This window comes from Lissotriton vulgaris, chromosome 3_1 (genome assembly GCF_964263255.1).
Source record: "Lissotriton vulgaris chromosome 3_1, aLisVul1.2, whole genome shotgun sequence".
In the NCBI taxonomy this organism is placed as follows: Eukaryota; Metazoa; Chordata; class Amphibia; order Caudata; family Salamandridae; genus Lissotriton; species Lissotriton vulgaris.
In genome coordinates, this window is record NC_141689.1 from 1,449,904,162 (window position 1) to 1,449,930,977 (window position 26,816).

A 26,816-nucleotide genomic window follows, 5' to 3' on the forward strand; every position below is an offset into this window, starting at 1 on the left:
GTTTGAATTTACAATTACGCCTGATTCTAAGGAATTGGCCGTAGGGAAGACCATCCCGGAGGGCCCTTGGGTGTGAGCTGTGGTATTCTAGGAGCGTATTACGCTCTGTAGGCTTTCTGAAGAGTGTAGTATATAATTCCTCCTCATGACACTTGATGGTGACATCTAGATAGTCAATCTGATGTTTATCAAAATTAAAGGTGAATCTTAGATCTGGTTGGCTGTTGTTCAGCCACTCACAGTATTTTTTTTAGGGTGTCTTCATCCCCTTTCCAAATCATAAGCACATCATCTATATATCTGCGCCAGCTAAGTATGTTGTCTCGGTACGGGTTGCCTGTGTTTAGAATGATGTTGGATTCTAAGTCATCTACAAAGAGTATGGCAAAAAAAACATACGCTCCTAGAATACCACAGCTCACACCCAAGGGCCCTCCGGGATTGTCTTCCCTACGGCCAATTCCTTAGAATCAGGCGTAATTGTAAATTCAAACAGGATTTCTTCTTAGAGGCTGAAACCCTATGTTCAAAACTGATGAACAGAGGCTACCCCAGAAAACTGGTGAGAAGATCTATTAAGCGAGCTTGGTACGCCCATAGAGAACATCTCCTACAACCAAAAAAGAGAGAAGCGCTTAAAAGAATAACCTGTGTGACAACGTTTGGCACAATTAGTAATAAACTGTGCAAAGCGATTAAAAAACATTGGCCTGTATTATCTCCCCTGGAACTTAACACAGGAATGCCCCTTTTCTCCTTCAAAAGAGGCCGTAATCTAAAAGATCATTTAGTACGAGCAGCTACCATAACCAAAAAAAACAAAACAATAGAGACATGTCTAAATCTACCACCTATTGTAGGGCACTACAAATGCAACAACTGCACTGCATGCGAATTCACGGAAAATACTAAGGTGTTTGAATATGAGAACTGTAAACACATATTGAAAACTTTCACTAATTGTAACTCTAAGAATGTTATATATTGTGTTAAATGCCCATGCCAACAACTGTACATTGGCCAAACTACACAGCAGATAAAAACCAGGATTTCGCAACACAGGAGCAGAATTCGCTGCAAGGTGCTATCTGCACCCCTAGTGGAACACTATGTGGAAAAAGGACATTCAGAAAACTAGCTACAGTGGCAAGTGGTTGACCAGTTTTTGCCTAATACCAGAGGAGGAAACCAACAGACAATCTTGAATCGTCTTGAGTGTAAATGGATTTTTCTTTGCAAAAGTATTGAGAAAGGACTCAACACTCTTGATGAGTGGAACAGCTGTGGCTAATTACCAACTCTTATGAGCATGAAGCACAATGTTTTATAATTTAAAACGAAGATCCTGATGTAATTTGAAATGTATAGCATTTATGTTACAGGCAACTGCAATCACCCACTTGCGCTCTGCTTTTACCTCTCCACTGAGCAGGCGCGTTGCTTAAAGACACTTTACCTCCAGGCATGCGCGTTTGTTAAGCCAATCAGGGTTACTTAAGCGATAACGAGTCAGCGCATGCGTTAAAACCGAACCAGGAAGTAACTGTTGCAGCGCTTCCAGACGCCGTAGCAGTGAAGCAGAGGTAGCTTAGCCACGGACCGCGGCGATCAAGTAAGTGAATGCGCCACCCCGGCCGGTATCCCATGCCTACACATTACGGTTGGCTTGTGACGGGTTCGTATTATTTAATCCCTAAATGCCTCCCTTTTGTCTCTTGCAGTTCCCGCCGGAACGTGGGACACCAAATAATACCGGGTATTGTGAACTCCCTTTAAAATCCAGATAGCATAAGCGTGTATCACATGAGATCGTAATTCTAATCCTCACTCCCTTAAATCCTTTTCAGAAAAATAACCCGCTCCCATTCAATACATCTACCTCTGCAATAAGAGTAATTGGACCATTATTGGTAACATTTTTTATCCTTTTATTCTTAATTTTCTTTAATAAAACCCCGTTTCCGAAAAAAAAGCCCAAAACTTTGGTTTCATCTTACTTTCAGATTGTGATGAACCTTTTGAGCTAGAACTACCCTAGAAGAATGGATAATTAAATTTCTTGCCAAAATAAAATTGAGTGAGTCACCTAGCTGTAACGCATCATACTCTAATTCCAGTGATTGAATATATGTTTAAATGAATTCTTTCTGATCCTCCTGCTTTAAACAGTTGGACCAAAGACCTCACAGTATCAACAAGTTGATCGTCGAGTCAGATAATCAATCTATCATCTCGTGCAAAGTAAGCAAGTACGCTCAATACCAAAAAGCGCGTAAATTAAACCTTTACCAAAAGCTTTTCTCATTTTAATGTAAATAAAAGCGCGTTACATTCACGGTTCGCCGTGTTTCTACATCTATAGAAATGTGCATGAATTATATGCCACTGGGAGCACCATTCACTTCGTTCTTAGAAGCTATGTTTTTGTAAGGCTGTAGTAGTAAAACTTTAATTTAATTCTTTCAGGAAAGCTCACGTCCTGATGATGATCTAAAGTCATGTTAGATCGAAACGCCGTCGACCCTTGCAAGGAAACTCCCCTTCCCTACTGTATATATTTTTTGGGGGAATAGCCTTGCTTGTGACACTTTGTATATAGTTTTTTAATATCTCACTCAGTCACTATAAGCACGTTGTCACATGTGTGAGCACCTGAAAAACCGAGAAAACAATTGTGAAAACATTAATAAAGTCCTTTATATGTTTGTTACCTTACAAAACTGTCTCCCAAGATTAACTCATTTACTAGAACTATATTTTTCCTTACTAGGACCTTCTTAGGCCACCCAGAACCATTGTTTCTCTTTAACAATACTTTGACCCCAGGTTTTGACTAAAGGGGTACCCTTGTTTCTCATAACTACTTTAAGGCACTCATGACCCCCTGTATCCTCATCATGCCCCAGGGGTGACAGTTAGGTCAGTTGTTCTTTTCGGAGACTGAAAAACAAACCCAATAACAAATAGGTTAACAATATCTCCTTATTAAAGAGTATCCTTTGCCCGGGGAGGCGGGAGGGTTGCTTATGACTTTGATGAGGATACCCCTGGAAGAGAACTAGGATTACAGGTAAGTAACTAATCCTTCTCTTCCAGGGGATCCTCATCAATAGTCATTAAGCATTAGAATAGAATAGCGAGCCTCTCCTCATCCCTGCGGGCAAAGGAATGATAAGACAGAAATCTCATCAATAAGCCTGAGTAGACTATAGACAACCCAAACAGATTCCTCAAGGAGGCTTGCCCTACTTGAGTATCGGTCCTGGAATCAGATTCGAGGCAGTAATGCCTCGTAAAGGTATGCACTGATTTCCAGGTTGCAGCCTTGCATATTTCCGACATGGGAACGTCATGCAAGAAAGCCACTGTAGCTGCCTTCCCTCTAGTGGAATGCGCTTTTGGAGACATCAACAAAGGTTTGCCTGCTAGTTGATAGGCCAACTTAACGCAAGAGACAATCCATCTGGAAATGGACCTCTTTGCTGCTGGAAAGCCAGTTCTCATTGAGCCATAGTTCACAAACAGTTGGTCCGTTTTCCTAATCCCTTTAGTCTTTTCCAAATAAAACTTAAGCACTCTTTTAAGATCTATGGAGTGAAGTGACCGCTCGGCCGGGGTCGTAGGATTTGGAAAAAAGGAAGGGAGGGAAATAGACTGATTTATATGAAAATCAGAGATGACCTTAGGCAAGAAAGATGGGTGAGCCCTTATGACTACTCTGTTGTGGTGGAATACAGTATAAGGTTCCTTCGCACAGAGCGCTTGTATCTCACTTACTCTGCGCGCAGAGGTAATCGCCACCAAAAAAGCTGCCTTCCAAGAGAGATGTTGTAAGGAAGCCTTGTGGATGGGCTCGAAAGGAGGAGACATTAACCTTGATAGAACTAGGTTTAATTCCCACGGAGGAGAAGGATTTCGCACAGGGGGATACACTTTCTTCAATCCCTGGAGGAAATCCTTGACCACTGGAACCTGAAAGAAAGACACCTGATCAGGTGACTTTCTGTAAGTCACAATAGCTGACAAATGCACTCTAATTGAAGCGTACTTTAAACCAGCAGTTGCGAGGGAAAGGAGGTATGGTAAGAGGACGTCCTCCTGCCCCTTAGTCGGATCCAAATGATGATCTCTACACCATAAGTAAAACCTTTTCCACTTGAAGGCATAGGATGCTCTCGTGGACGGTCTCTTAGCCTCCTTCAAAATGTTCATGCATTCTGGAGGCAGGTTCAAATGTCCGTATTGCAGGACCTCAGGAGCCATGCTGTTCGGTTCAATGATGGGAGGTTGGGATGCATTATCCTCCCGTTCATTTTGCTCAACAGGTCCGGCCTGCAAGGGAGTCGTTTGTGTGGACACACAGACCGATGTAGAAGGTCCGGATACCACCACTGCCGAGGCCAGTCTGGAGCAATCAGGATCATTACCATGTTTGTCCTGAGGAGCTTGGAGACCACTCTCGGAATCAGTGCCAGGGGAGGGCACGCGTATGCGAACATCCCTGCCCAATCCAACAGCAGAGCGTTCCCCTGCGTCCCTGGCCTGTGGAACCTGGACGCGAAGGTGTGGCATTTGGTGTTTGTCGTCTGCAAACCAGTCTATGGATGGACGACCCCAGCAACGAAAAAGCACTTCTACTACTTCGTCGCTTAGCACCCAGTCTGGCTGATCTTCGAAGTGCCTGCTGAATGCGTCTGCCTTGACGTTCAACTCGCCCGGAAGGTGCACCGCCACTACTGTGAGACCTCGAGCGAGAAGCCAATGCCATATTGCCTGAGCCTCTCGAGACAGTGGGCGAGATTTTGTGCCTCCTGGTTTGTTCAGATAGAACATGGTTGTCGTATTGTCCATCTGAACCAGGACTGAGTTGGAGTTGATCGCTGGCAGGAAAGCTTTGAGAGCCAGGAATACCGCTCTGAGTTCCAGCATGTTGATGTGGTATGTCTGCTCCTGCGCAGACCACTGGCCTTGAATCTGAAGCGGACCCATGTGTGCTCCCCAGCCTTGCAGGGAGGCATCTGTCACTATAGATTGGGACGGAATGGGTTGGTGAAACGGCACCCCCACCATCACATTGTTTCTCCGAGTCCACCAACTGATGGACTCTTTTGTCGCCTGGGAAAGATCGATTCGATCCTCCCAACGTCCTGTCGCTTGGTCCCACTGATCCTCCAGAGCCTGTTGTAGAGGACGCATTCTCAGCCTTGCGTTTGGGATGAGAAAGATGCAAGACGCCATGGAACCCAGTAGAGATGCTACTTGTCGGGCTGTTGGAGGCCGAGACTCTAGCAGAATCCCACATTTCTGTTTCATGGAAGAAAGTCTCTCCTCCGAAGGAAACGCTTTTCCCACGCTTGTGTCCAGAACGGAGCCTAGGTAGTGGATGGATTGCGTAGGCCGCTGGACTGACTTCTCCAGGTTCACATGGAGGCCGAGCCTGTGAAGTTGGTGCAGGCACAGCTGCAGATCTTGCGTTACCCGTACCGGAGATGGACCCTTTAGGAGCCAGTCGTCCAGGTATGGGTAAATGAAGAGACCCATCTTGTGAAGAAAAGCCGCCACCACTGCCATGCATTTGGTAAAGACTCGTGGTGCGGACTTGAGACCGAAGGGTAACACCTTGTACTGGTAGTGTTTGCTTCCCACAACAAACCTTAGGTACTTGCGATGTTGTTGCGCAATCGGGATGTGAAAGTACGCATCTTGCACATCCACCGAACACATCCAATCTCCGGCTTGTAGATGAGGACATATCTGGTGAAGCGCTAACATGCGGAACTTTTCCTTCACGATAACCTTGTTTAGGAGTCGTAGGTCGAGTATTGGTCTGAACTTGTCCTCCTGATCTTTTTTGGGGACAAGGAAATATCTGGAGTAAACTCCTTTTCCTCTTAGAGCGAGAGGAACTTCTTCTATCGCTCTTTTTTGCAGCAGGATTTTTACCTCTCGTCGGAGCAAGCTTAGTTGGTGAGGGCAAGAGCTCTTCGGAGGGACGCTCTTTGGAAGAGCACGGAAACGTATCCTGTATCCATTGCGCAGTATATTCAGCACCCACTGATCTCTTGTGATGCTGACCCACTCTGCCAGGTGTTGTGAAGCACTTCCTCCCACTGGAGTGGGCAACGGCGTCAGGAAGCCACTGTTCAGGCCTTTCCTCCTCTCGTGGTGTTGGAGGACTGTTGGTGGCCTCCTTTACCTCTGCTGGGCTTGCCACGAAACTGGGGTTTCCCTTGAGTTTTGGTTTGGGACCACTGAGGGGTTTGAACCCTCTGTTGAGCCCCTCTCCCCGTGTTGGTCTTGAAGCGGCGCTTTAATTCCTTTTTCTTCTCCAAGCCCACCGCCTTCACCGTGTCCAGCTCAGTCTTCATTCGGGTCATCTCTTCGTTAGCATGTTCGCCGAAGAGAGCGGACCCCGAAAAGGGAAGATTCAGAATCCGATGCGGAGCATCCGGTTTCAGACCTGTAGAACAAGTTACTTACCTTCGGTAACGATATATCTGTAAGAAACATTAGTTAGTGTTAGATTCCTTACCTTAGAATATCCCCAGGCGTCAGTCTGGATCCGGAAACTTTTGCGTAGCAGTACCCCTGCGCGTCGGTAGGCGTCGTCTGCAGGCGTCCCCTGCGGCTCCGCGTCCGTCGTCGGCGTCGTGCGCCGTGATGACGTCGCTGGAGTACATAGACGCCGCCTCCGCGCGCTGACGTCAGTTCTTTGCACACAGCTTTTCCGCGCCAGGAGACGCAGAGCCATGAGAGAACCAACACTGGTGCCATGTACAAACTAGGGCCCTGAAAGGGATGACCTTAACCCTAGGTATCAGTTCGCAGAACGGGGAGGATGGGTGGGTTCGGTAAGGAATCTAACACTAACTAATGTTTCTTACAGATATATCGTTACCGAAGGTAAGTAACTTGTTCATCTGAAAGAAACACGTTAGTGTTAGATTCCTTACCTTAGAATACATACCCCAGCAATACCAACCCCGGTGGTGGGTCTGCGAACCAATACAAAACTACACCAGAAAGTCCTGGAGGACAGAACGGCCAAAGAAGCCATCCCTCCGGACTTGACTGTCCAGGCAGTAGTGCCTCGCAAAGGTGTGCAGCGAGGCCCACGTAGCCGCCTGGCAAATGTCCTGCAAGGGGACTCCCCGGCCCAGGGCAGTAGTAGCCGCCGTGGCCCGAGTGGAATGGGCCCTCAGCCCAACAGGAGGCTCCTTCCGAGCCAAAGAGTAGCACGCTTTGATGCAGAGGACGACCCATCGGGAGATGGTTCGTTTACAAACCGCCCGTCCCTTCTTCGCACCCACGTAGCCAACAAACAGTTGGTCATCCACCCGGAACTGGCGTGTGCGATCCATGTAAAATGAAAGCGCACGTTTTGGGTCCAGACGATGGAGCCGCTCTTCATCCTTTGAAGGATGCGGAGGCGGGAAGAAGGAAGGGAGGGTGATGGACTGCCCGATGTGAAAGGCCGAAACAACCTTGGGCAGGAAAGAAGGTCTAGTCCTCAGAACCACCTTGTCAGGATGAATGGACAGGAAAGGAGGTTGGACAGAAAGAGCCTGGAGCTCACTCACCCTCCTGGCAGAGGTGATGGCAACCAGGAAAGCCGTCTTTAAAGTCAGGAGACGGAGAGGGCAAGAATGAAGGGGCTCAAAGGGAGCACACATCAGGAAAGTTAGAACCAGGTTCAAATCCCACTGAGGCATCACAAACGGAACAGGTGGGAACATGTGAGTGATGCCTTTCAAGAATCGAGTTACAATCGGGGATTTGAACAAAGAAGGCTGATCAGGAAGCCTCAAGAAGGCTGAAAGGGCAGAAAGGTAGCCCTTGATAGTGCCCAGAGCAGAGCCCTGCTGGGCAAGAGAAAGAAGAAACAGAAGAACCTCCGAAAGAGGGGCAGAAAGAGGATCCACAGCCTTTGCTGTGCACCATGCCACAAATCTGTTCCACCGACAGGCGTATACCGACTTAGTGGAGGGACGCCTGGCTGCCAGAATAACATCACAGACTTCAGGAGGCAAGTCAAATGGCCTCAACTGCCGCCGCTCAATCTCCAAGCATGGAGGTGGAGACTGGACAGGTTCGGGTGGAGGACCGTCCCCTGCTGCTGCGACAGAAGGTCCTCCTGAAGGGGCAGGCGGATCGGGGGACCGACTGACATGCTGAGTAGCTCGGGATACCAGTACCTTCGAGCCCAGTCCGGAGCCACAAGGATAACTTGGGCCCGGTCGCGCCTGATCTTCTTCAGCACTCTGGGCAGAAGTGGTATAGGCGGAAAGGCGTATAACAGACCGCAACTCCACTCGCGCCGAAAGGCGTCGCCGTGCGAGTGCCGTCTTGGAAACTCCAACGCGCAGAACTGATGACATTGCGCGTTCTCTTCTGTGGCGAATAGATCTAACCAAGGCTCTCCCCACTGCAGAAAGATGCCTTGCGCCACGTCCGAGTTCAGACGCCATTCGTGATCCATCGAGCACCGACGGCTGAGTTCGTCCGCCCTGGCGTTCAGAGAACCTGCCAGGTGTTGAACCGTCAGAGTCACGCCCTGACGTTCCAGCCATTGCCATAGGCGCAGAGCCTCCTGGCAAAGGGTCCACGACCCCACACCGCCCTGTTTGTTGCAGTACCACATGGCGGTGGTGTTGTCGGTGAACACCTGCACTACACTCCCGTTGACAAAGGGGAGGAATGCCTTCAGTGCCAGACGAATCGCCCGCAGCTCCAACAGATTGATATGGAGCCGGGACTCCGCCGGAGACCAGATGCCTCTGATCTCTGCCTCTCCCAAGTGGCCACCCCAGCCCTGGAGGGACGCGTCCGTCACGACAACGTGCTCCGGTTGGGGAAGGGAGAGGGACTTGCCCCTGACCCAATCGCGGTCCGTAAGCCACCACTGCAGTTGTCTCGCAGTGCCCTCCGAGATCAAGACGTGGTCGGACAAGTTGCCCTGATGCTGGGCCCACTGAAACTTCAGGTCCCACTGCAGAGCCCGCATCCGCCACCTGGCGTGATGCACCAGAAGGATGCAGGAAGCCATCAGTCCCAGCAGCCGCAGCGTCAACCTGACCGAGACTCGGGATAGCGGCTGAAAGATGGGAATCAAAGCCTGAATATCCCGAACCCGCCGTTCCGGAGGATAAACCCGAAACTGCGCCGAGTCCAGAACCGCTCCGATGAAAAGGAGCTTTTGAGAGGGACACAGGTGTGATTTCGGCACGTTGATGGAGAACCCCAGGCCGTGCAAGAGGTCTGCCGTCATCTGAAGGTGGTGGACGACTGTCTGGGGCGAGCCCGCCTTCAACAACCAGTCGTCTAGGTAGGGGAAGACTGAAACCCCTAACCTGCGCAGATGGGCTGCGACCACCGCCATCACCTTTGTGAACACCCGTGGGGCGCTGGTAAGGCCGAAGGGGAGCACGATAAACTGAAAGTGCTCCTGGCCTACCGTGAACCGCAGATAACGCCGGTGGGCCGGCAGGACGGGGATGTGAAAATAGGCGTCCTGCAAGTCCAACGCTACCATCCAGTCTTGCGGGTCTAGAGCAGCCAAGACCTGAGCTAACGTCAACATCTTGAACTTCTCCTTCCGGAGGAAGCCGTTGACGTTCCTTAGATCCAAGATAGGACGTAGGCCCCCCTTGTCCTTCTTGGGCACCAGAAAGTAGTGGGAATAACAACCACGCCCTACTTCTGGCCCAGGAACGCGCTCGATGACCCTCTTGGCCAAGAGGGCCGTAACTTCCTCCTGCAGAAGTGTCAAGTGGTCCCCCGACACACGGTGGTTCTGCGGTGGCATGGCTGGAGGAGAGGTCTCGAAGGGGAGGGAGTAGCCCCTTCGGACAATTTGCAGCACCCACCTGTCCGAAGTGATCGTGCGCCAGTGAGCGTGGTGATGGCGAACCCTGCCACCCACTGGCGTCACATGGGGCCGAAAGCACGGACTAGGAGGATTTTGGGGTAGATGCTGCGGGGGAAGGTGTGGTCTGACCCCGCCGTTGTCCCCGACCGCCACCACGGCGGTTTCCACGGCCGCCACCGCGTTGGAAGGATTGTTGCGGCGCGTGGCTGGCAGCACGTGTGGGGGCGCCCCTTCCTTGGCCACGAAAGGGACGAAACGAACCCGGTTGCTGACGCTGGGTCGAGAGACCCAAGGACTTGGCCGTGACCCTGGAGTCCTTGAAGCGTTCCAGCGCGTGGTCCGCTTTGTCACCGAACAGGTGACAGCCATCAAACGGCATGTCCATCAGGGTATTTTGGACATCAGCCGAAAAATTGGCGGATCTCAGCCAGGCGTGACGGCGAATCGCCACCGTCGTAGACATAGCCCTGCCCAGCGAGTCGGTCGTATCAAGACCACACCGAATGGAATATTTCGCTGCATCCCGGCCCTCAGCTACAGCTTGACCGAGCTTTGCCCGCACCTCCATGGGGCATTCTGGCAGCAGCTCCGCGACCGTATCCCACACAGAGTGGGTGTAGCGGCCCAAGAGGCAGGCGGTGTTGCAAGACCGCAGGCCCAAACTAATGGACGAGAAGACCTTTTTTCCAAACTGGTCATACCTCTTGGATTCCCGGTCGGGCGGGGCCGACGGGAATGCGGACTGGGAGGTCGAGGCCTGGATCACCAGACTCTCAGGAGTGGGGTGGGTAGACAGGTACTTGGGGTCGTCCGGACAAGGACGGTGGCGCCTGGCCACGTTCCGATCAACAGGCGCACCTGAAGCGGGCCTGGACCACGTGCCCAACAGAACGTCAGACAAGGCTTCATTAAACGGCAGCAGAGGCTCCAAAGGGCATGACTGCGGCTTGAAGACCTCGGTGAGGATGTTAGGCCTCACGGCCGCGACGGGGAGCTCAAGGTTTAAGGCCTTGGCAGCCCTCATCAGCACCACAGAATAGGCAGCTCCCTCCACCGATGCCACGGTTGGAGGAGAGATCAAACCAGGGTTAGGGGAGTCGTCCAAACCACTGGCATCCCCCAAGTCACCCGTCCAGTCCGGGTCATACTGGCACTCGCGAGCCAGAGGGTCCTCGGACCCCTCCCAACCTTCACCGTACTCCTCATCCTCTCCGTATTCGGAGTCAATGATGAAGACCGGCTCCTCGGGGTTCATGGGCCCCATCGGCGCCGGGACCGGCGTCGTGCGACGCCCATCCGGCGCCGCGTCCGGCGTCGGAGAAGGTAAGGGGACGGCGCCGCCCGGAGCCGGCGCCGGAACCCCACCGCCGGCCGGAACCGGCAGTGGAGAACCGGCGCCGCGCGGGGACGGCGCCGGGGGTAACCCCGATGGCAACGGCGCCGGGGAGGCCGGAAGACCAGCCGGCGCCGATCCCGAAGGCCCCTGCGGCGCCGGGGTCGGAGCCGTCGGCGACGCCGGGCCCGGAGCACCCGACGGCGCCGAGGCAGGGACACCCGAACCGCCAGGGCCCCCAGACGGTAGCACTGGGCCCGAAGGCGCCGTAGGCCCCGTCGGAGAAGCGAGCGCCCTCATGGCCATGAGGAACGCCTCGATCTCCTCAGGCGTCGCGCCATGCCCAGGGACCGGAGGGTATGAGGCAGGCCGCGCCGGCGACTCTCGCGGAGCCGCGGGGTTGGGGTCACCCGAGCCCCCGGCCGCATCGCGCGAGCGTCGGGGGGAGTCGGGGGTACGATGACGACGCCCCGACTTCTTGTGCTTCCTACCTGACGAGCCTGACGAGTGGTGTCGACTTCCGGAGCGCCCAGCGCGGCTCCGCGACCGCTCCCTCGAACGCTCCCCCGACCTCCGGCCGGACCGGGACCGCTCCCGGTCCCGACGTGGGGCCGACACCCGGAGCTCCAGCAGCTTGCGGGACCGCTCCCGCCTAGCCTTGTTGGTAAGGGCCCGGCAGTCGAGGCACGATTCCACGTCGTGGTCGGGGCCCAGACACCGGAGGCAGAGGCGGTGATGGTCTGTGACCGACATCGTGCGCTCACAGTCATCGCAATTCTTAAATCCAGGCATCCTATCAGGCACAATAGAGAAAAAAGTCGAAAAAAACTTGGTCAAAGACCGGAGTACTGCTCTTCCAGATCTGCGTCCACTGGCGCGGAAAAAAGAAGAACTGACGTCAGCGCGCGGAGGCGGCGTCTATGTACTCCAGCGACGTCATCACGGCGCACGACGCCGACGACGGACGCGGAGCCGCAGGGGACGCCTGCAGACGACGCCTACCGACGCGCAGGGGTACTGCTACGCAAAAGTTTCCGGATCCAGACTGACGCCTGGGGATATTCTAAGGTAAGGAATCTAACACTAACGTGTTTCTTTCAGATAGGCGCAACCAGGCCGATCTTCTGGCACAAACTCCATGGGAATAGGAATGAGCCGAAAGCACTGCCCCATCCGCGGCCGTGCTTATCATCTGGTTCGCCACCAGACACCCCTCCGTAACAGTTTCTTCAAAGTCCTGCTAGACCTCTTTGTGTAGCTTGGCTTTGAATCTTTCCATCGAGTCCCATAAGGCTCTGTCATACCGACCCAGAAGCGCAGCTGCACCAGGAGTCTTGAGTTTTGCTGTCCTTATCCGGCGGGACTGAAGAGGAACCAGCAACAGCATGTGTCTTCCTCGCCGCTGCCACAATGACAGTCTGCTGGAGGGTCAGATTTTACAAATACCGGGTCAGAAGCCGCCGGTTTGTACTTCTTCTGAATGCGTGCCGGCACTGCTCTGATTGCTGCTGGGGTTAGGAAAACCTTGACAGGGTCCATAATCCCCGAAACTAAAGGCAGCAGAGGTCTGAGATTGCCTTCTTGTGTAAAGTTTCAAAAATGACTGTCGTCGTTACTTGAGGGACAGACATCTCGATGTTCAGTTTAAGCGCACCTCTTTGCAGTACATCCAGATACGTGCAAATATCATCCACTGGGGAGGACCTGGACGTTGGACTGTCCGTCAAAGTCGGGGAGTAGTCCCTCTTGGACGATCTGGTAGAAGAGGTTGAAGAAGTAGATGGAGTACGTCTATGTCTACGGTGAGCACTGAGTCTCCGCTCCCGTGACCTCCTTGAATGCTCCTCCCGTCTAGGGGAGCGAGATCTGATCCGATCTCTTGTCCGAGGTTCCTTTCTAGGAGATCGGGATGTCCTGGGAGATCTGGCTGGCGATCTCACGGGAGATCTGCCCCTAGGAGAGCGAGACTTTTTCCGACCTTCCATTCTAGGTTCCCCTCTAGGAGAACGGGATCTTCTTGGCGCGTAGTCTCACAGGGGATGTGCGCCTGGGAGGGCTACGCTTGTCCATCTCCTCCACCAGGTCTTGGAGAGGAGAACTGTGGTCTGGGCTGGCATATTCCTGCATACGCTTGGTAGGCCCAGCATCTCGCCAATGGTCCAAGGATCTGTACCATCTAGGTGACAGTCTGATTCGCCCTGTCAATGGATCTGGACGACGCTCAGGAGTTCTGTGTATAGGGCTCCTGGACCTTGAATGCTCAGTTGAGGAGCCAGAGGACCGATAAGATGAATGGTGAGAAGCAGATTCCGTCACCATGATCGTATCCGAATGTCTCGACGTCGAGCGTTCTTTTCTCGCCGTTGAACGCCTTCGGGGAGTCGGAGGATCAAACAATCTCGACCCCGAATGTCCATGAGAGGTTCTGTAGTCTCGACGTCGAGCGGCGATGAGTAGCCGTCGACGGAGCCCTCTGCTTCGACGTCGAACGGCGGTGTCCGGCCGCCGACGGAGACCTCTGCCTCGACGTCGACCGACTATGTCCTGTCGCCGACGGAAGCTTTTCTCTCGACGTCGAACGACCTCGTCCTGTCGTCGACGGAGCTTTCTGCCTCACCGTCGAATGCCTGTGCGACGACGGCGGAGGGGTATTGGGCACCCTCGACGCCGAGCGCTGATGCTGCACTGACGGAGACTGCGTCCGACGCCGATCGACGAGTTACTGTTGACGGCGGAGGGCTCTTGGTCCTCGACGCCGCTCGCCGCTTCTTGGACGACGGCAGAGGGGGTCACACTTCGACGCCGGTCGTCGCCTGGTTGACGACGGCGAAGTGACCTCCCTCGACGCCGACCGTCGCCCGGTTGACGGCGGCGGAGTAGCCTTCCTCGACGCCGATCGTCGCCCGGTTGACGACGGCGGAGGGGATTTCGACGACGGAGCTGGTTCTTTCGACGTAGTCGACGTACCTGGTCTTCTCGACTGAGAGCCCGCCGTCGACTGTAGTTTCGAAGAGGAAAACTCCACCTGTGGTTCTTTTCTCAGCGCCGAGCCCGACGCTGAAGTTAAAGGGTATGAAGACTTCTTTCTTGAAGATTTATGAGTCTTCTTGGAGCCCTTCTTCACTGGGGATCTCCCTCTTGAAGCCCTGTGAGCCAGGCCATAAATTTGAATTATTTCCCTGTCTTTGAGAGTTCTTCCTGACAGGTTCACACAATGTGGACAGGTGCCTGGATCATGATCTTCAGGCAGGCAAAGGATACAGACGTCGTGGCTGTCTGATTTTGCCTTCTTGTTGCCACAAGAAGGGCATTTATCAAAGAGTGAAGGCATTCTCAGAGGAAAATGCTCACTAAACTGCTGAAAACAAGCAGTATCTTACTTGACTAGATGTAAGACGTCGAAGTAAGAGCAAAAGTTGACAAAAAAGAAGTATTTTTCTGTCAAAAACCAGAAAAATAGTGGAGCTGTGTAACCAGGGCCCTTCACTGAAGGAGCCGGAAAGAACAACTGACCTAACTGTCACCCCTGGGGCATGATGGGATACAGGGGGTCATGAGTGCCTTAAAGGCACAGTGTCAGTTTTTTGCTATTCAGCTACAGGTTAGCTTTTCAGTCTTTTTAGACTGTGTTTGCAATGCAGCCTGTGAGCTTCTTATGCTTCCAGTGAGTTATGAGAATTTCTACTGCTTTGAGCATTAAAACAATTTCTAAACAATCTTTGGTGTTTCTCATGTTTCTAATGCCTATTATATATGTATGGTGGAAATTCTTCACAGCATATTTCAGCTCTAATGTGATTTGGCTGCTATTGTGTATATATATATATATATATATATATATATATATATATATATATATATATATATATATATATCACATATAATATAGTGTTTCCGGGGTCCCGCGCATGGGCGGGAATATTCTAATGCTTATGACTATTGATGAGGATCCCCTGGAAGAGAAAGCAAGGCCTAGGTAGGCCCGAAGGCCTTCGTCGACAACCGGAATCGAAGACTTTGAAGTGGTAGAGAATCGCGTCGATGTAGTGCGATCAAAACAATACCGTTGAACTTGTTGAGAATTGCACGCCGAGCTAGTCGGTCCTGAATGGTTTTCTTGGAGCAGAATGAAGCACACGCCGAACAGTCTTTGGCCTCGTGCTCCGGTGAAAGGCCAAGTTTTCACACCTCATGTAGGTCGGTGTGGGGAAACTTCGACCCACATTGAGGACACTTCTTGAATGGTGTTCTTTCCATGAGCCAGAAAGCAAGGCCTAGGTAGGCCCGAAGGCCTTCGTCGACAACCGGAATCGAAGACCTCGAAGTGGTAGAGAATCGCGTCGATGTAGTGCGATCAAAGCAATACCGTTGAACTGGGTGAGAATTGCACGCTGAAGGAAAATCGGTTCCAAACTGGAGCGCAGGAAACATATCAGAGCCCCATGGGGGAAAAAAAACAATCAGGGGATGGAGCCGATGCCCATGCGCAATGTGGTCCTAAGAAGGAGTCACCTATCTCATGACTTCCAAAGAACTTTTCAGGACAACAACAAACTGCAAACATCCGGGCCCAACATAGGTGGCGATCTATGCAGTGTGCAATCTGCAACCCGTATGTCTCGAACATACAGTTTTTAAAGTCAATAGTCTCAAGGGACACTTGTATAAAGGCTCAAAAGAGAACCCATCAAGTAGATTAAGACCAGGTTTAACACCTTCAGCGCGGCGCAAATTTTCTTGCTGAGCTGAAGGTTCTAAGAAACGGGCGTGGCCGTGACGGAACGGTTCAGTCATAAGCACAACCCAACCGGCGCTTGTGACGGTACCGTTCAGTCACAAGCATCGAAGGGGTTAATTCCCATTGAGGCACAATAAATGGAGCGGGCGGATATTTGTTGGTAAGGCCCTTAATGAATCGTAACACAATGGGCGATTTAAACAAAGACGGCTGGTCCGGCAAGCAAAGGAATGCAGACAAAGCTGATAAATAGTCCTTCACAGTAGCCACAGCAAAGCCCTGCTGAGCTAGAGAAAGAGCAAATTGAAGGATTTTGGATAAGCGAGCCCTCAAAGGGTCAATAGACATCTCCCCACACCAATGAACAAATTTGGACCACCTATCGGAAAATATAGACTTGGTGGAGAGACTTCTGGCGGACAAAATAACATCCACCATGTCAGAAGGAAGAGAAAAAGAATTCAGGTTGCCCCGTTCAATCTCCAGGCATGAAGGTGTAAGCTCTGGAGGTGGGGGTGTCGAACCTTCCCCTGCGACTGCAAGAGGATGTCTGCCCTGAGAGGGAGACGGAGGGGAGGGCACCAGGAGAGGTGGAGAAGATCTGTATACCACACCCTTCTTGGCCAATCCAGGGAGATCAATATGACTTGGGCCCGGTCTCTGCAAATTTTCCTCAGAACCCGAGGAATCAAGGGTATGGGAGGAAACTCGTAAAGGAGACATGAGTCCCATCTCAACTGAAACGCTTCCCCCAAATCAAGCTTTGCTACAGATCCCTAGGATCAAAAGAGAAAGGCAAGGAGGCCGGGCCCTTGTATTTAGAGGCCCTACGTTATGGAACTCATTACCCCTCTTCCTAAGACAAAATTCCAATCTTGCCACCTTCAGAAAATACTTGAAGACGTACTTGTTTCCTACCCAGCAATCCTAGATATGTCACACAAACCTTCTGTCATTACTTATCTTCGAAACAACTCAGCGCGGAGATATCTCCCCCGGAGATCGAATTCCTGCGCTATATAAGAAATCTAAATAAATAAATAAATAAAGCTCCCTGCATCGGACACTGGAGACTGCAGAATGATGGGCAGTGAGCGTTCTCGTGAGGTCCAAATAGGTCCACCCGAGGAGTTCCCCCACGTCCGGAAGAAGTGACGAACCACCTCCGGATGAAGCCTCCACTCATGGTCGGCAGAGAACTGCCGACTGAGACAGTCTGCACGCACGTTCAGAACTCCGGCCAGATTTGCCATCAGACAAATCTGATGGTCCTGAACCCAGGACCAGAGACGCAAAGTCTCTCTGCAGAGACAATGCGACCCCACTCCCCCCTGCTTGTTGACATACCACATCGCGGTAGCGTTGTCTGTCAGGAATTGAACTGACGGACCACGAAGGGAAGGGAGGAAGGCCTTGAGCGCCAAACGAATCGCTCGCAACTCTAGAAGGCTGAGGTGAAGCAACCTTTCCTCTGGAGACCAAAGTCCCTTGATCTCCAGATCACCCAGAGGAGCACCCCACCCTAAGGTAGATGCATCAGTTATCACTGTGGCAACAGATGGAGGAAGATGGAAGGGCTTTCCTTGAGACAGATTGCTCTCCACGCTCCACCAAGACAGATCCGCTGCAGCTTCTCTGGAGGTCCTCACAGACTCCGACACTCAGTTGTGCCGATACGACTGCCTGCGGAAATACCACTGGAGCGCCCTCATGTGCCAGCGTGCATGGTTGACCAACAGAATGAGGGAAGCAAGCAGACTGAGCAGGCGAAGGACCTTCAGGACTGGAACAACCGCTCCATTGTAAAACAAGGGAATCTCCTGTATGTCGAGAATCCTTTGAGGAGGTGGGAATGCTCGACACATAGTAGTGCAGAGTACCGCCCCTATGAACAGGTTGCTCTGGGAGGGCGCCAGGTGAGACTTGGATACGTTTATCGAAAAACCCAATTTGTGCAACAGCTGAGTTGTCACCTGCAGATGACGAAGCACCTTCTCTGGCGAGACTGCTTTGAGCAGCCAGTCATCCAGATAGGGGAAAACTGGAATCTCCGATCTCCTGAGATGGGCTGCTGCCGCCACCTTGGTGAAGTCTCTAGGTGCAGTAGTAAGTCCAAACAGGAGAACCGCAAACTGATAATGTTGCGACCCTACCGTAAGACGGAGATACTTCCTGTGAGACTTCAGGATCGGGATATGAAAACACGCGTTCCTGCAAGTCGATCGACACCATACAGTCCTCTTGTTGCAGCGCATGAAGAAAAAGGTTCAAGATCCTGAGATCCAGGATTGGACGCAGTCTGCCATCCTTCTTGGGAATCAGGAAATACCTGGAGTAGCATTCCTGACCCCTTTCCCGCTCTGGCACCACCTCTATCGCACCTTTTTTCAGTAAAGTTAGGACTTCCTCCTGCAGGAGAATAAGGTGGTTCTCAGAGCAAGCCCCTTGGCAAGGAGGGTAATTTGGAGGGAATTCCCGAAAGGGAGGAGCATACCCATTCTCCACAAGATTGAGAACCCAAAGGTCTGTAGTGACAGATTCCCAATCTTGCAGAAAATGAGTAAGCCAACCCCCCACAGGACCAACATTATCCAGAATGGTGGATCTAGGGCTGCTTGGCCGTGGCAAGACGGGGAGAGGTGGAGGAGGGCTGACTGCCTCGTGGGCGACCTCTGTTCTTGCCTCTGTAGGATTTATATAAGGTGTTTTGCTGCTGCTGAGGTGGTCTATAGGTCTGAAAGGACAACCTCCCAAATCCTCTGTACCTCATGAACGAGCCTCTAGCTTGAGCATGAAGACCAAGAGGCTGTTGCTTTACTGTCTTTAAATCTCTAAAGCAGCATCCGCTTTTTTCCCCAAAAAGTCCTGAAGCATCAAATGGAAGGTCTAAAAGCGTAGCCTGAACATCAGAGGAGAACTCTGATGATTTCAACCATGCACTCCTAGTAGCCACAGAAGATCCCATGATTCTGGCAACAGTCAGCAGTGTCTAAACCACTTTGTATTACTTGACGAGCCGCCGCTTGAGTATCTTTTAATACCTCATTAAAATTCTTTCTATCTTCTTCAGACAACTTAGGCGCAAGCGGTTTCGCCGAATCCATTAAAGCATGGGTATAGCGACCCAAAAGACAGGTGGCATTATTGGACTTTAGGGCCATGCTTGCCGATGAAAATACTTTCTTTGCAAACTGGTCGAGTTTGACTACCTGTTAGCCGGAACTTGTGGAAAGGCTCCTGAAGATTTTTTTCAACAGGCAGCTTGAGCCACTAGACTCTGGAGAAGGTTGAGAAGATTAAAAGTCAGGATCCTCTGGAGCCACCCTGTATCTCCTGGCAATAGATTTAGAAAATGCCGGAGCCGAAAATGGCTTTCGCCAGACCTCCATTACAGGCTCAGTGATTACCTCATTGAATGGCAGTAAAGGCTCTATTACAGAAGAAGGTGAATGAAGAACTTCTGTTAAAATGTTCGATTTAAACTCAGTAGTAGGAAGCTTAAGATCAAAAAGTTCCGCTGCCTTTTTGATCACTGTGTGGTCGGAGACCACATCCTTGGATGGAGTATCAGATGTAGGTGAAAGGTCCCACTCTTGTGAAACATCAAGGCCACTTGCTTCCCTTAATTCTGTAAAATAGTCATCTGAGTCTTGAACCTCACCTTCCTCCATCTCCTCCAACTGATACCTCTGCTCCTCTATAAACTCTGGGCTTCTCTCCTAGACCTTATTCTAGGTACCGACGTCGATGGAGCCAAGACCGTACACGGCAGGATGGTGTTCTGGATGCTCTTCCAAGCAGCTTCCCAACGGATCGTGGTGATCTTCAGGACATTTCCAAATGTTGAGTACGACGTTCAAGGAGGGTCTTTAAATCAGAAGGAGCGACGGGCGTCGCACTCAAGCTTGTTGTGCTTATGGGAAAGACAGATTACAGACCAGATGAAGGTCAGTCTGTCGGTATTTGGAATTGCATAAGAGTACAAAATAGAAAAGGGTGTTAGTGCCATCACCCTTGTGACATTGCAAAGAACGAATGGAAGGTCTGAGAAAGAGCCCCGAAAAGCAACACTCACGTGGGGTGAGACCGATCGGGGAAAAATCGCGCTGCAGAGATGGATTCTTCGATCAGATATGACAAAAAGAAAGGGATACCCATTTGAACAATAGCGCCAGACATGAGTCTCAAACTGGAGCACAAAAGCAGACGTCTCACACCAACGGCGGAAAGAAAGTAAGCTAACAATGGAGTGGATGCCCATACGCACCACCAATAAGAGGAATCACACAACATTGTGACTTGAAAGACTTCTTCGAAGAAAAACTTCTTGCTTCTTGCACAGATCTGGGCCCAACACTAGATGGCAGAAGTATGCACAGCATCTAAATCCATACGTGCCTCAAACAAACAGTTATTAGATCATACCAAGTTTTCGTACAAATGACTAGACAGTTCTCAGCCGCTTACCTGTGCACATCATGACAGAGGGAACTGCCCTCTTCTGGTTACCACACCTCATCATAATTTAGATCAAGGGGTGAGTTTTTTGAAGTTGAAAACATTTATGTTCTTGGTCTGTTGACTTACGAACTGAGCTGATAGCCAACATGTGAAGACAGGTACAGGATGTTCTACTAGCAGACTATCAATGATTTCTTACTACTTTCCTCTCCTGCCCAGATAGAGCTTCTATTTGTATCCTTAAATGGTAGGCACCAACATCAATTAATAGAGAAAGCCTGTAGTTGTGTGTCACAAATTAGCTTATGAAAAGGGTTAATTGAGTCTGTTCATTTGTGACCAGTCCACATGTCCTGGATGCGACACAGATCTTTCAGCTGTTTGCCTATGAAATATATTTTTATACCAAGGTGAAACCATTTAGTTTGAGAGTTTAGCCCAGTTTCTCCACATACAAACTGAGCCAGTCTGAATACATTGACACTCAGCCTGACTTTGTTCAACTGCCTGTTATTGTGCCACACAAAGCACTCCTTTGCCCAGTGCCATTTCTTGGGTATATTGGATGTCCGGGTAGCTAACCAAGCAGGCAGAGATAGCCATTCGCAGGTAGATCCATGCTCTGCAAACATAAGACTTCCATTTACTCATATTAACATCAGCCATCTCAAATGCAGTGTGAGGGGCACTAAAAAGCATACATATCCTAGTTAAGTCTACTACAAACAGATTTATGAGCTGGTTTTAGGTTAAAAGATATCTTCATCCAGTATATCAGTGACCAAAGGATTACACCTTTGAGAACTCCAAACCAACCTCGGCAAATCTTGCAGTTTTGTTGGTTTTCAAGGTCATTCCCAATTCAACTACACAAAAAAAGATTTAAAAAAAAAAAAAAAAAAAAAAAAAAAAAAAAAAAACATCGGAAAAGGTTTCCTTTGGAGGTGTGTATCAGCTAATATTCAAAGTTATTTTCTCAAGTATCCAGATGCTTACAACTAAAAGTTACTCGTCAGGCATTCCTAAAACCTCATTAGTTTGTTTCAAATAGTGGTCTATGCTTCAATAAGGATAACTACTTTAGAAGACTCTGTGGCATCAAGCTTAACCTTCCGGATCCCCAAGTCAGTGGGCCAATAACGATATCTGTGCTTCCACATTTTAACATAGCTCTTAGCTCCTGCAATAAGAGACCAGTCTTACTGTGGCTACACTCCAACTTTATTTTAAGAAGCAGCTGAATGCTATGTTCTTAATGGGATCATGTATTTTAAACTATTTCGAACACTAAAAAATTGTTTGAAAATAGCTGTGCGAAGGACCAATACCTGAAGTACCATCACAGATCGCTATTCATTTTAAAACATGCCAGTGTAAAGGCCTAGTACATGCTATGGAGCTTGTACAACAAAGTTTCGACATCCATGCAATCCCCAAAATGTATTATAGATTAAGACAAATAACTGCATGTTGTTCATTTCCTAAGATTTTGAAGATATTTGCCAAAGCAGAGAATCTAAAAATGAACTTGAAAAACACATAACATACCTCCATGACAAGCTGGTGAGCTCTAGATACCAAAGTCAAACCATTAGCATGGTTAAAGGTTTCAGAAATATCTTGTCCAAAGGTGTACCCTGCACCACGTGGAGAAATACCCCAACCACCGCGATCATCTGGATCAGACCATAATAGGTCACACATTGGACCCTAAAACACAAGAAAAAAGTGAAATTAACAATCATACTTATGATCTCGGCCAATTGAATTATGAAACAAGAACACCAAATTATGTGGCAGGGTTGGGAAAACAATGCAGCAAGAAATGCAAATGCTACTTACCAGTATGCATCTGTTCTTGGCATGTAGGGCTGCTGACATTCATATCTGTGCATAGTCCGCCACCTAGTGTTGGGTCCGGATGATTGCACATTGTTGTCCTGGAAGAGTCTTCGAAGTATCACGAGATAGGTGGCTCCTCCCCTGGACTACAGTGCGCATGGGCATCGCCTCCATCCCCAGATTGTTTTTAGCCATAGGCAGAGATGGAGTGAAGAAGTGAGTGATGACCATGCTATAAGCATATGTTTGTATATGAATACATACTGCAGCTGCTACAGGCACCGGGGAGGAGGGTGGGCGATATGAATGTCAGCAGCCCTACATGCCAAGAACAGATGCATACTGGTAAGTAGCATTTGCAGTTCGAGGCATGTGGGCTGCTGAATTCATATCTGTGCATAGAATACATAGCAGTCCCTCCATTAGCGGCGGCCGCCCGTGCCAGCTGCAGCAGTCTGAAAAAGCGTTTTTAGAACAGCCTGACCAACAGCTGCCTGTTGTTTTGAATGCACGTCTACACAGTAGTGCTTAGTGAAAGTATGAGTGGTAGACCATGTGGCTGCTCTACAGATGTCTTCTAAGGGAATGTTACCTAAGAACGCCATAGAGGCCCCCAACTTCCTAGTGGAGTGGGCCCTCGGTGGTATAGTGAGAGTGCGCTTTGCTTTAGCGTAGCAGATCTGAATGCACTTTACTATCCATCTAGCTATTCCTGCTTTGGAGATTGCATTTCCCTTGTGTTGTGTGGCAAAAGCAACAAAAAGTTGTTTGGTTTTGCGGAAATCTTTTGTCCTGTCCACATAATACATCAAGGCTCTCTTCACATCAAGGGTGTGGAGCATCCGCTCCGCCAGCGTCTCTGGGTTTTGGAAGAACACCGGCAATTCAATAGTCTGGTTTATGTGAAACTGCGAGACCACTTTGGGTAAGAACTTAGGGTTAGTGCGGAGCACCACCCTGTTGGCATGTACCTGGAAGAAGGGTTCTTGGATGGTGAGCGCCTGCAGTTCGCTAACCCTCCGTAGCGATGTGATTGCTACCAAGAACGCCACCTTCCAGGTCAGAAACTGCAGCTCGCAAGAGTGTAGTGGCTCAAAGGGAGGACCCATCAGCCTTGTAAGAACCACATTGAGGTTCCATTCCGGAGCTGGTGGAGTCCTTGGTGGAATGACTCTTTTGAGGCCTTCCAGAAAAGCCTTGATAGCAGGGACCTTAAAGAGTGACAGGTGTTGCCTATTTTGGAGGTATGCTGCCATAGCCGACAGGTGAATGCGGATGGAAGAGTAAGCTAGATTACACCGATACAGGTGAAAGAGGTAACATATGATGTTTTGAATGGAAGCGTCTAGCGGGTCAATGCTGTGCTCCCCACAGTAGACGACAAACCTCTTCCATTTAGCCGCATAACAAGCTCTAGTAGTGGGCTTTCTCGCCTCCCGAATGATGTCCATGCAATCGGGAGGAAGATTGAGGTAGCCAAACTCTAGGACTTCAGGAGCCAGATCGCCAGGTTGAGCTGTTGCGGATCTGGGTGCTGAATGTCGCCATGGCTCTGCGTCAAAAGGCTGGGAGTGAGATGAAGCCTTTGATGCGGTACCACGGAGAGTTCCAGAAACGTGGTGTACCATGGTTGGCGAGCCCACGTTGGAGCAACCAGGATGAGCGTCATAGAGTGTTGCCTGAGCTTGCGTGCCACCAGCGGTATCAGAGGTGCTGGGGGAAAAGCGTACGCAAATCTGCCTGACCAGTTCATCCACATCGCATTGCCCTGTGATTGGGGGTGTGGGAACCTGGCGGCGAAGCTTTGGCATTTTGCGTTCTCCTTTGTGGCGAACAGGTCTATCTCTGGATGACCCCACCTTTGGAAGTACGGTTGGAGTACTGATGGATGTAACTCCCACTCGTGCATCTGATGGCTGTGTCTGCTGAGCAGATCCGCCATCTGGTTGTCCTTGCCTGGGAGATGTTCTGCCATGAGGAAGATGTTCCTCTGAATGGCCCACTTCCACATGCTCTGAGCCAGATGAGACAGCTGTGGAGAGTGTGTTCCCCCCTGCTTCTGGATGTAGTACATGGCCGTCATGTTGTCCGTCCGGATCAACACGACCTTGTTGCACAGATGTACTTTGAACGCCTTTAAGGCCATGAAGATTGCCATCAATTCCAACACATTGATGTGCATCTGCCTTTGCTGAAGTGTCCATAGTCCCTGCACCGTGTAATGGAGTACATGCGCTCCCCATCCCTGGAGAGAGGCGTCCGTTGTCAGGATGATCTGTGGGACAGGCTCTTGGAATGGTCGGCCCTTGCAAAGGTTCAGTGGATTCCACCAATGCAGAGAGTTGTACGCCCGACCGCTCACCAACACTAGGTCTGTCAGTTGCCCATGAGCCTGAGTCCACTGACGTGCCAGGCACTCCTGAAGCGGACGCATATGTAGTCTCGCGTGCGGGACAATGGAGATGCAGGAGGCCATCATGCCTATCAGCTGCATGAATACCTTCGCTGGAAGCGAGGTTTGGGGTCTGAATCTTTGGATCAGCGCCTGGATACTGGCGATTCTCACCGAACTCGGCTGCGCAGTGGCTGCCAGAGTGTCGATTGTCGCGCCCAGATACTGTCGCACGTGGGCGGGCTGGAGATGGGACTTTGGGTAGTTCAGAGAGAATCCCAGATCGTGCAGGAGGTGAATGGTGCGTGACACGTGGTCTACGCATTGCTGTTCCGTCTTTGCCTGAATAAGCCAGTCGTCTAGGTATGGAAAGACATGGACGTGCTGGCGACGGAGATGCGCTGCTACAGTCGCTAGGCATTTGGTGAAAACTCGTGGTGCCGTGGTGACCCCGAACGGCAGGACTCTGAACTGGTAATGCTGGTCTAAGATCTTGAATCTGAGATACTTCCTGTGTGATGGATGCAGGGGAATATGGAAATAGGCATCCTTCAGATCCAGCGTTGCTAGGAAGTCCCCTCGTTGAAGCAGGGGAAGCACCTGCTGCAATGTGAGCATATGGAAGTGCTCTGAGTTGATGTACCAGTTCAGGGGCCTGAGGTCCAGGATCGGCCTGAGTGATCCGTCCTTTTTGGGGATTAGAAAATACAGGGAGTAAACCCCTGTTCCCCGTTCTTGCAATGGAACGAGCTGTATCGCCCCTTTTTGCAGCATGATTAGTACTTCTTGCTGCAACAAGGTCAAGTGCTCTTCGGACATAGCACGGCCTCTTGGCGGTATGTCCGGTGGAATGGACGTAAGTTCTAGACAGTACCCGTACTGGATAAGGGACCTCACCCACCTGTCCGTGGTGATGGACCTCCACGCCGGCAGGAACTGCTGTAGTCGCCCCCCGACAGGTGTCGTGTGATCGGGGGGAAGTGACAAGACGTCACTGCTTGTTGGAGGCGGTGGACCTGGAGGCATTGTTTCCACGTCCTCTGCCTTTGATATTATTGCCTCTGTAGCCACCCCTGCCCTTGTTGTTGTTATACGAGGACTGGGTGTTACCCTTGTAATATTGCGTGGGCTGGGATGCCTGGCCTCTTGAGGTGCCTCTTGAATTGGAGCGGCGAAAGGAACCACCCCGAAACTGCTGACTTTGCAAAGCCCCCATAGACTTGGCAGTTTCGGTATCTTTCTTCATTTTTTCTAGGGAGGCATCCACCTCAGGGCCGAACAGATGGTCAGGATTCACCGGTTGACCCAGTAATGTGGTTTGTATATCGGGCTTGAACCCGGAAATTCGAAGCCAGGCATGGCGTCTAAGTAACACGCTTGTATTGATAGCCCTGGAGGCAGTGTCTGCTACATCTAGGGCACATTTGATGGATGCATTAGTAATGAGTTTACCCTCCTGAATGAGCATCTCCCCCGCCTCTTTGTAGTGGTCAGGCAAGTGTTGTAGGATGGCCTCTAAAGTGTCATAATGGGCCCTATCATAACGTGCAAGCAGGGCTTGGGTGTTAGAGATCCTCCAGATGTTTGCTGCCTGTGCAGCAATGCGTTTGCCTGATGCCTCAAAGATTTTTGACTCTTTGTCTGGGGGAGGAGCATCACCAGTAGACTGCGAATTCGCCCTCTTTCGTGCGTTGGACACCACCAGGGAGTCCAATGGCAAATGTCCCTTAATATACGTGGGATCCGTGGGCGCCGCCTTATACTTCCTGTCGATGCGAGGATTGACCACCCGCGCCCGGGTGGGCTCCTTGAATACCTCCTGTGCATGCTTCAGCACTCCTTTGAGCATAGGTAGCGTCTTGACTTGCTTCTCGGCTACCGAGAAGGTGTCGACTAAGAAGTCCGCATCCACAGGGTCTGAGTGCAGTTCGACGTCATGGTTCGCTGCAGCTCTCTCTATTAATGCATTAAACGCCGCCGAGTCCTCCGTCGGGGACGTCTTTGCGGCGAAAAGTTGAGTGTCCTGGCCTGACTGCAGGTCATCCGTGTCGCCTCCTGCCGTCCAGGGCACCTGCTCCTCTTCCGGATCCGAGTACGCCGGATAGTTGTACTCGTCGTACTCCTCGTCCACATCAGGCACTGGGGAATGGGCCGGCGAGCGTTCCATGGCTTGTGGAGACAG

The 26,816-nt window shown here is 50.7% G+C and overlaps 1 protein-coding gene across 1 annotated transcript in view; it reads right to left on the reverse strand.

The window, feature by feature from the left end:
* The window catches only part of PPP2CB (protein phosphatase 2 catalytic subunit beta), a 237,294-nt gene that overhangs the window by 56,870 nt on the left and 153,608 nt on the right, over positions 1-26,816 (reverse strand). Inside the window, exon 5 of the mRNA XM_086961934.1 lies at positions 21,949-22,110. Within this exon, the coding sequence (XP_086818060.1) occupies positions 21,949-22,110 (162 nt within the window). The remainder of the gene's footprint in view (positions 1-21,948; positions 22,111-26,816) is intronic.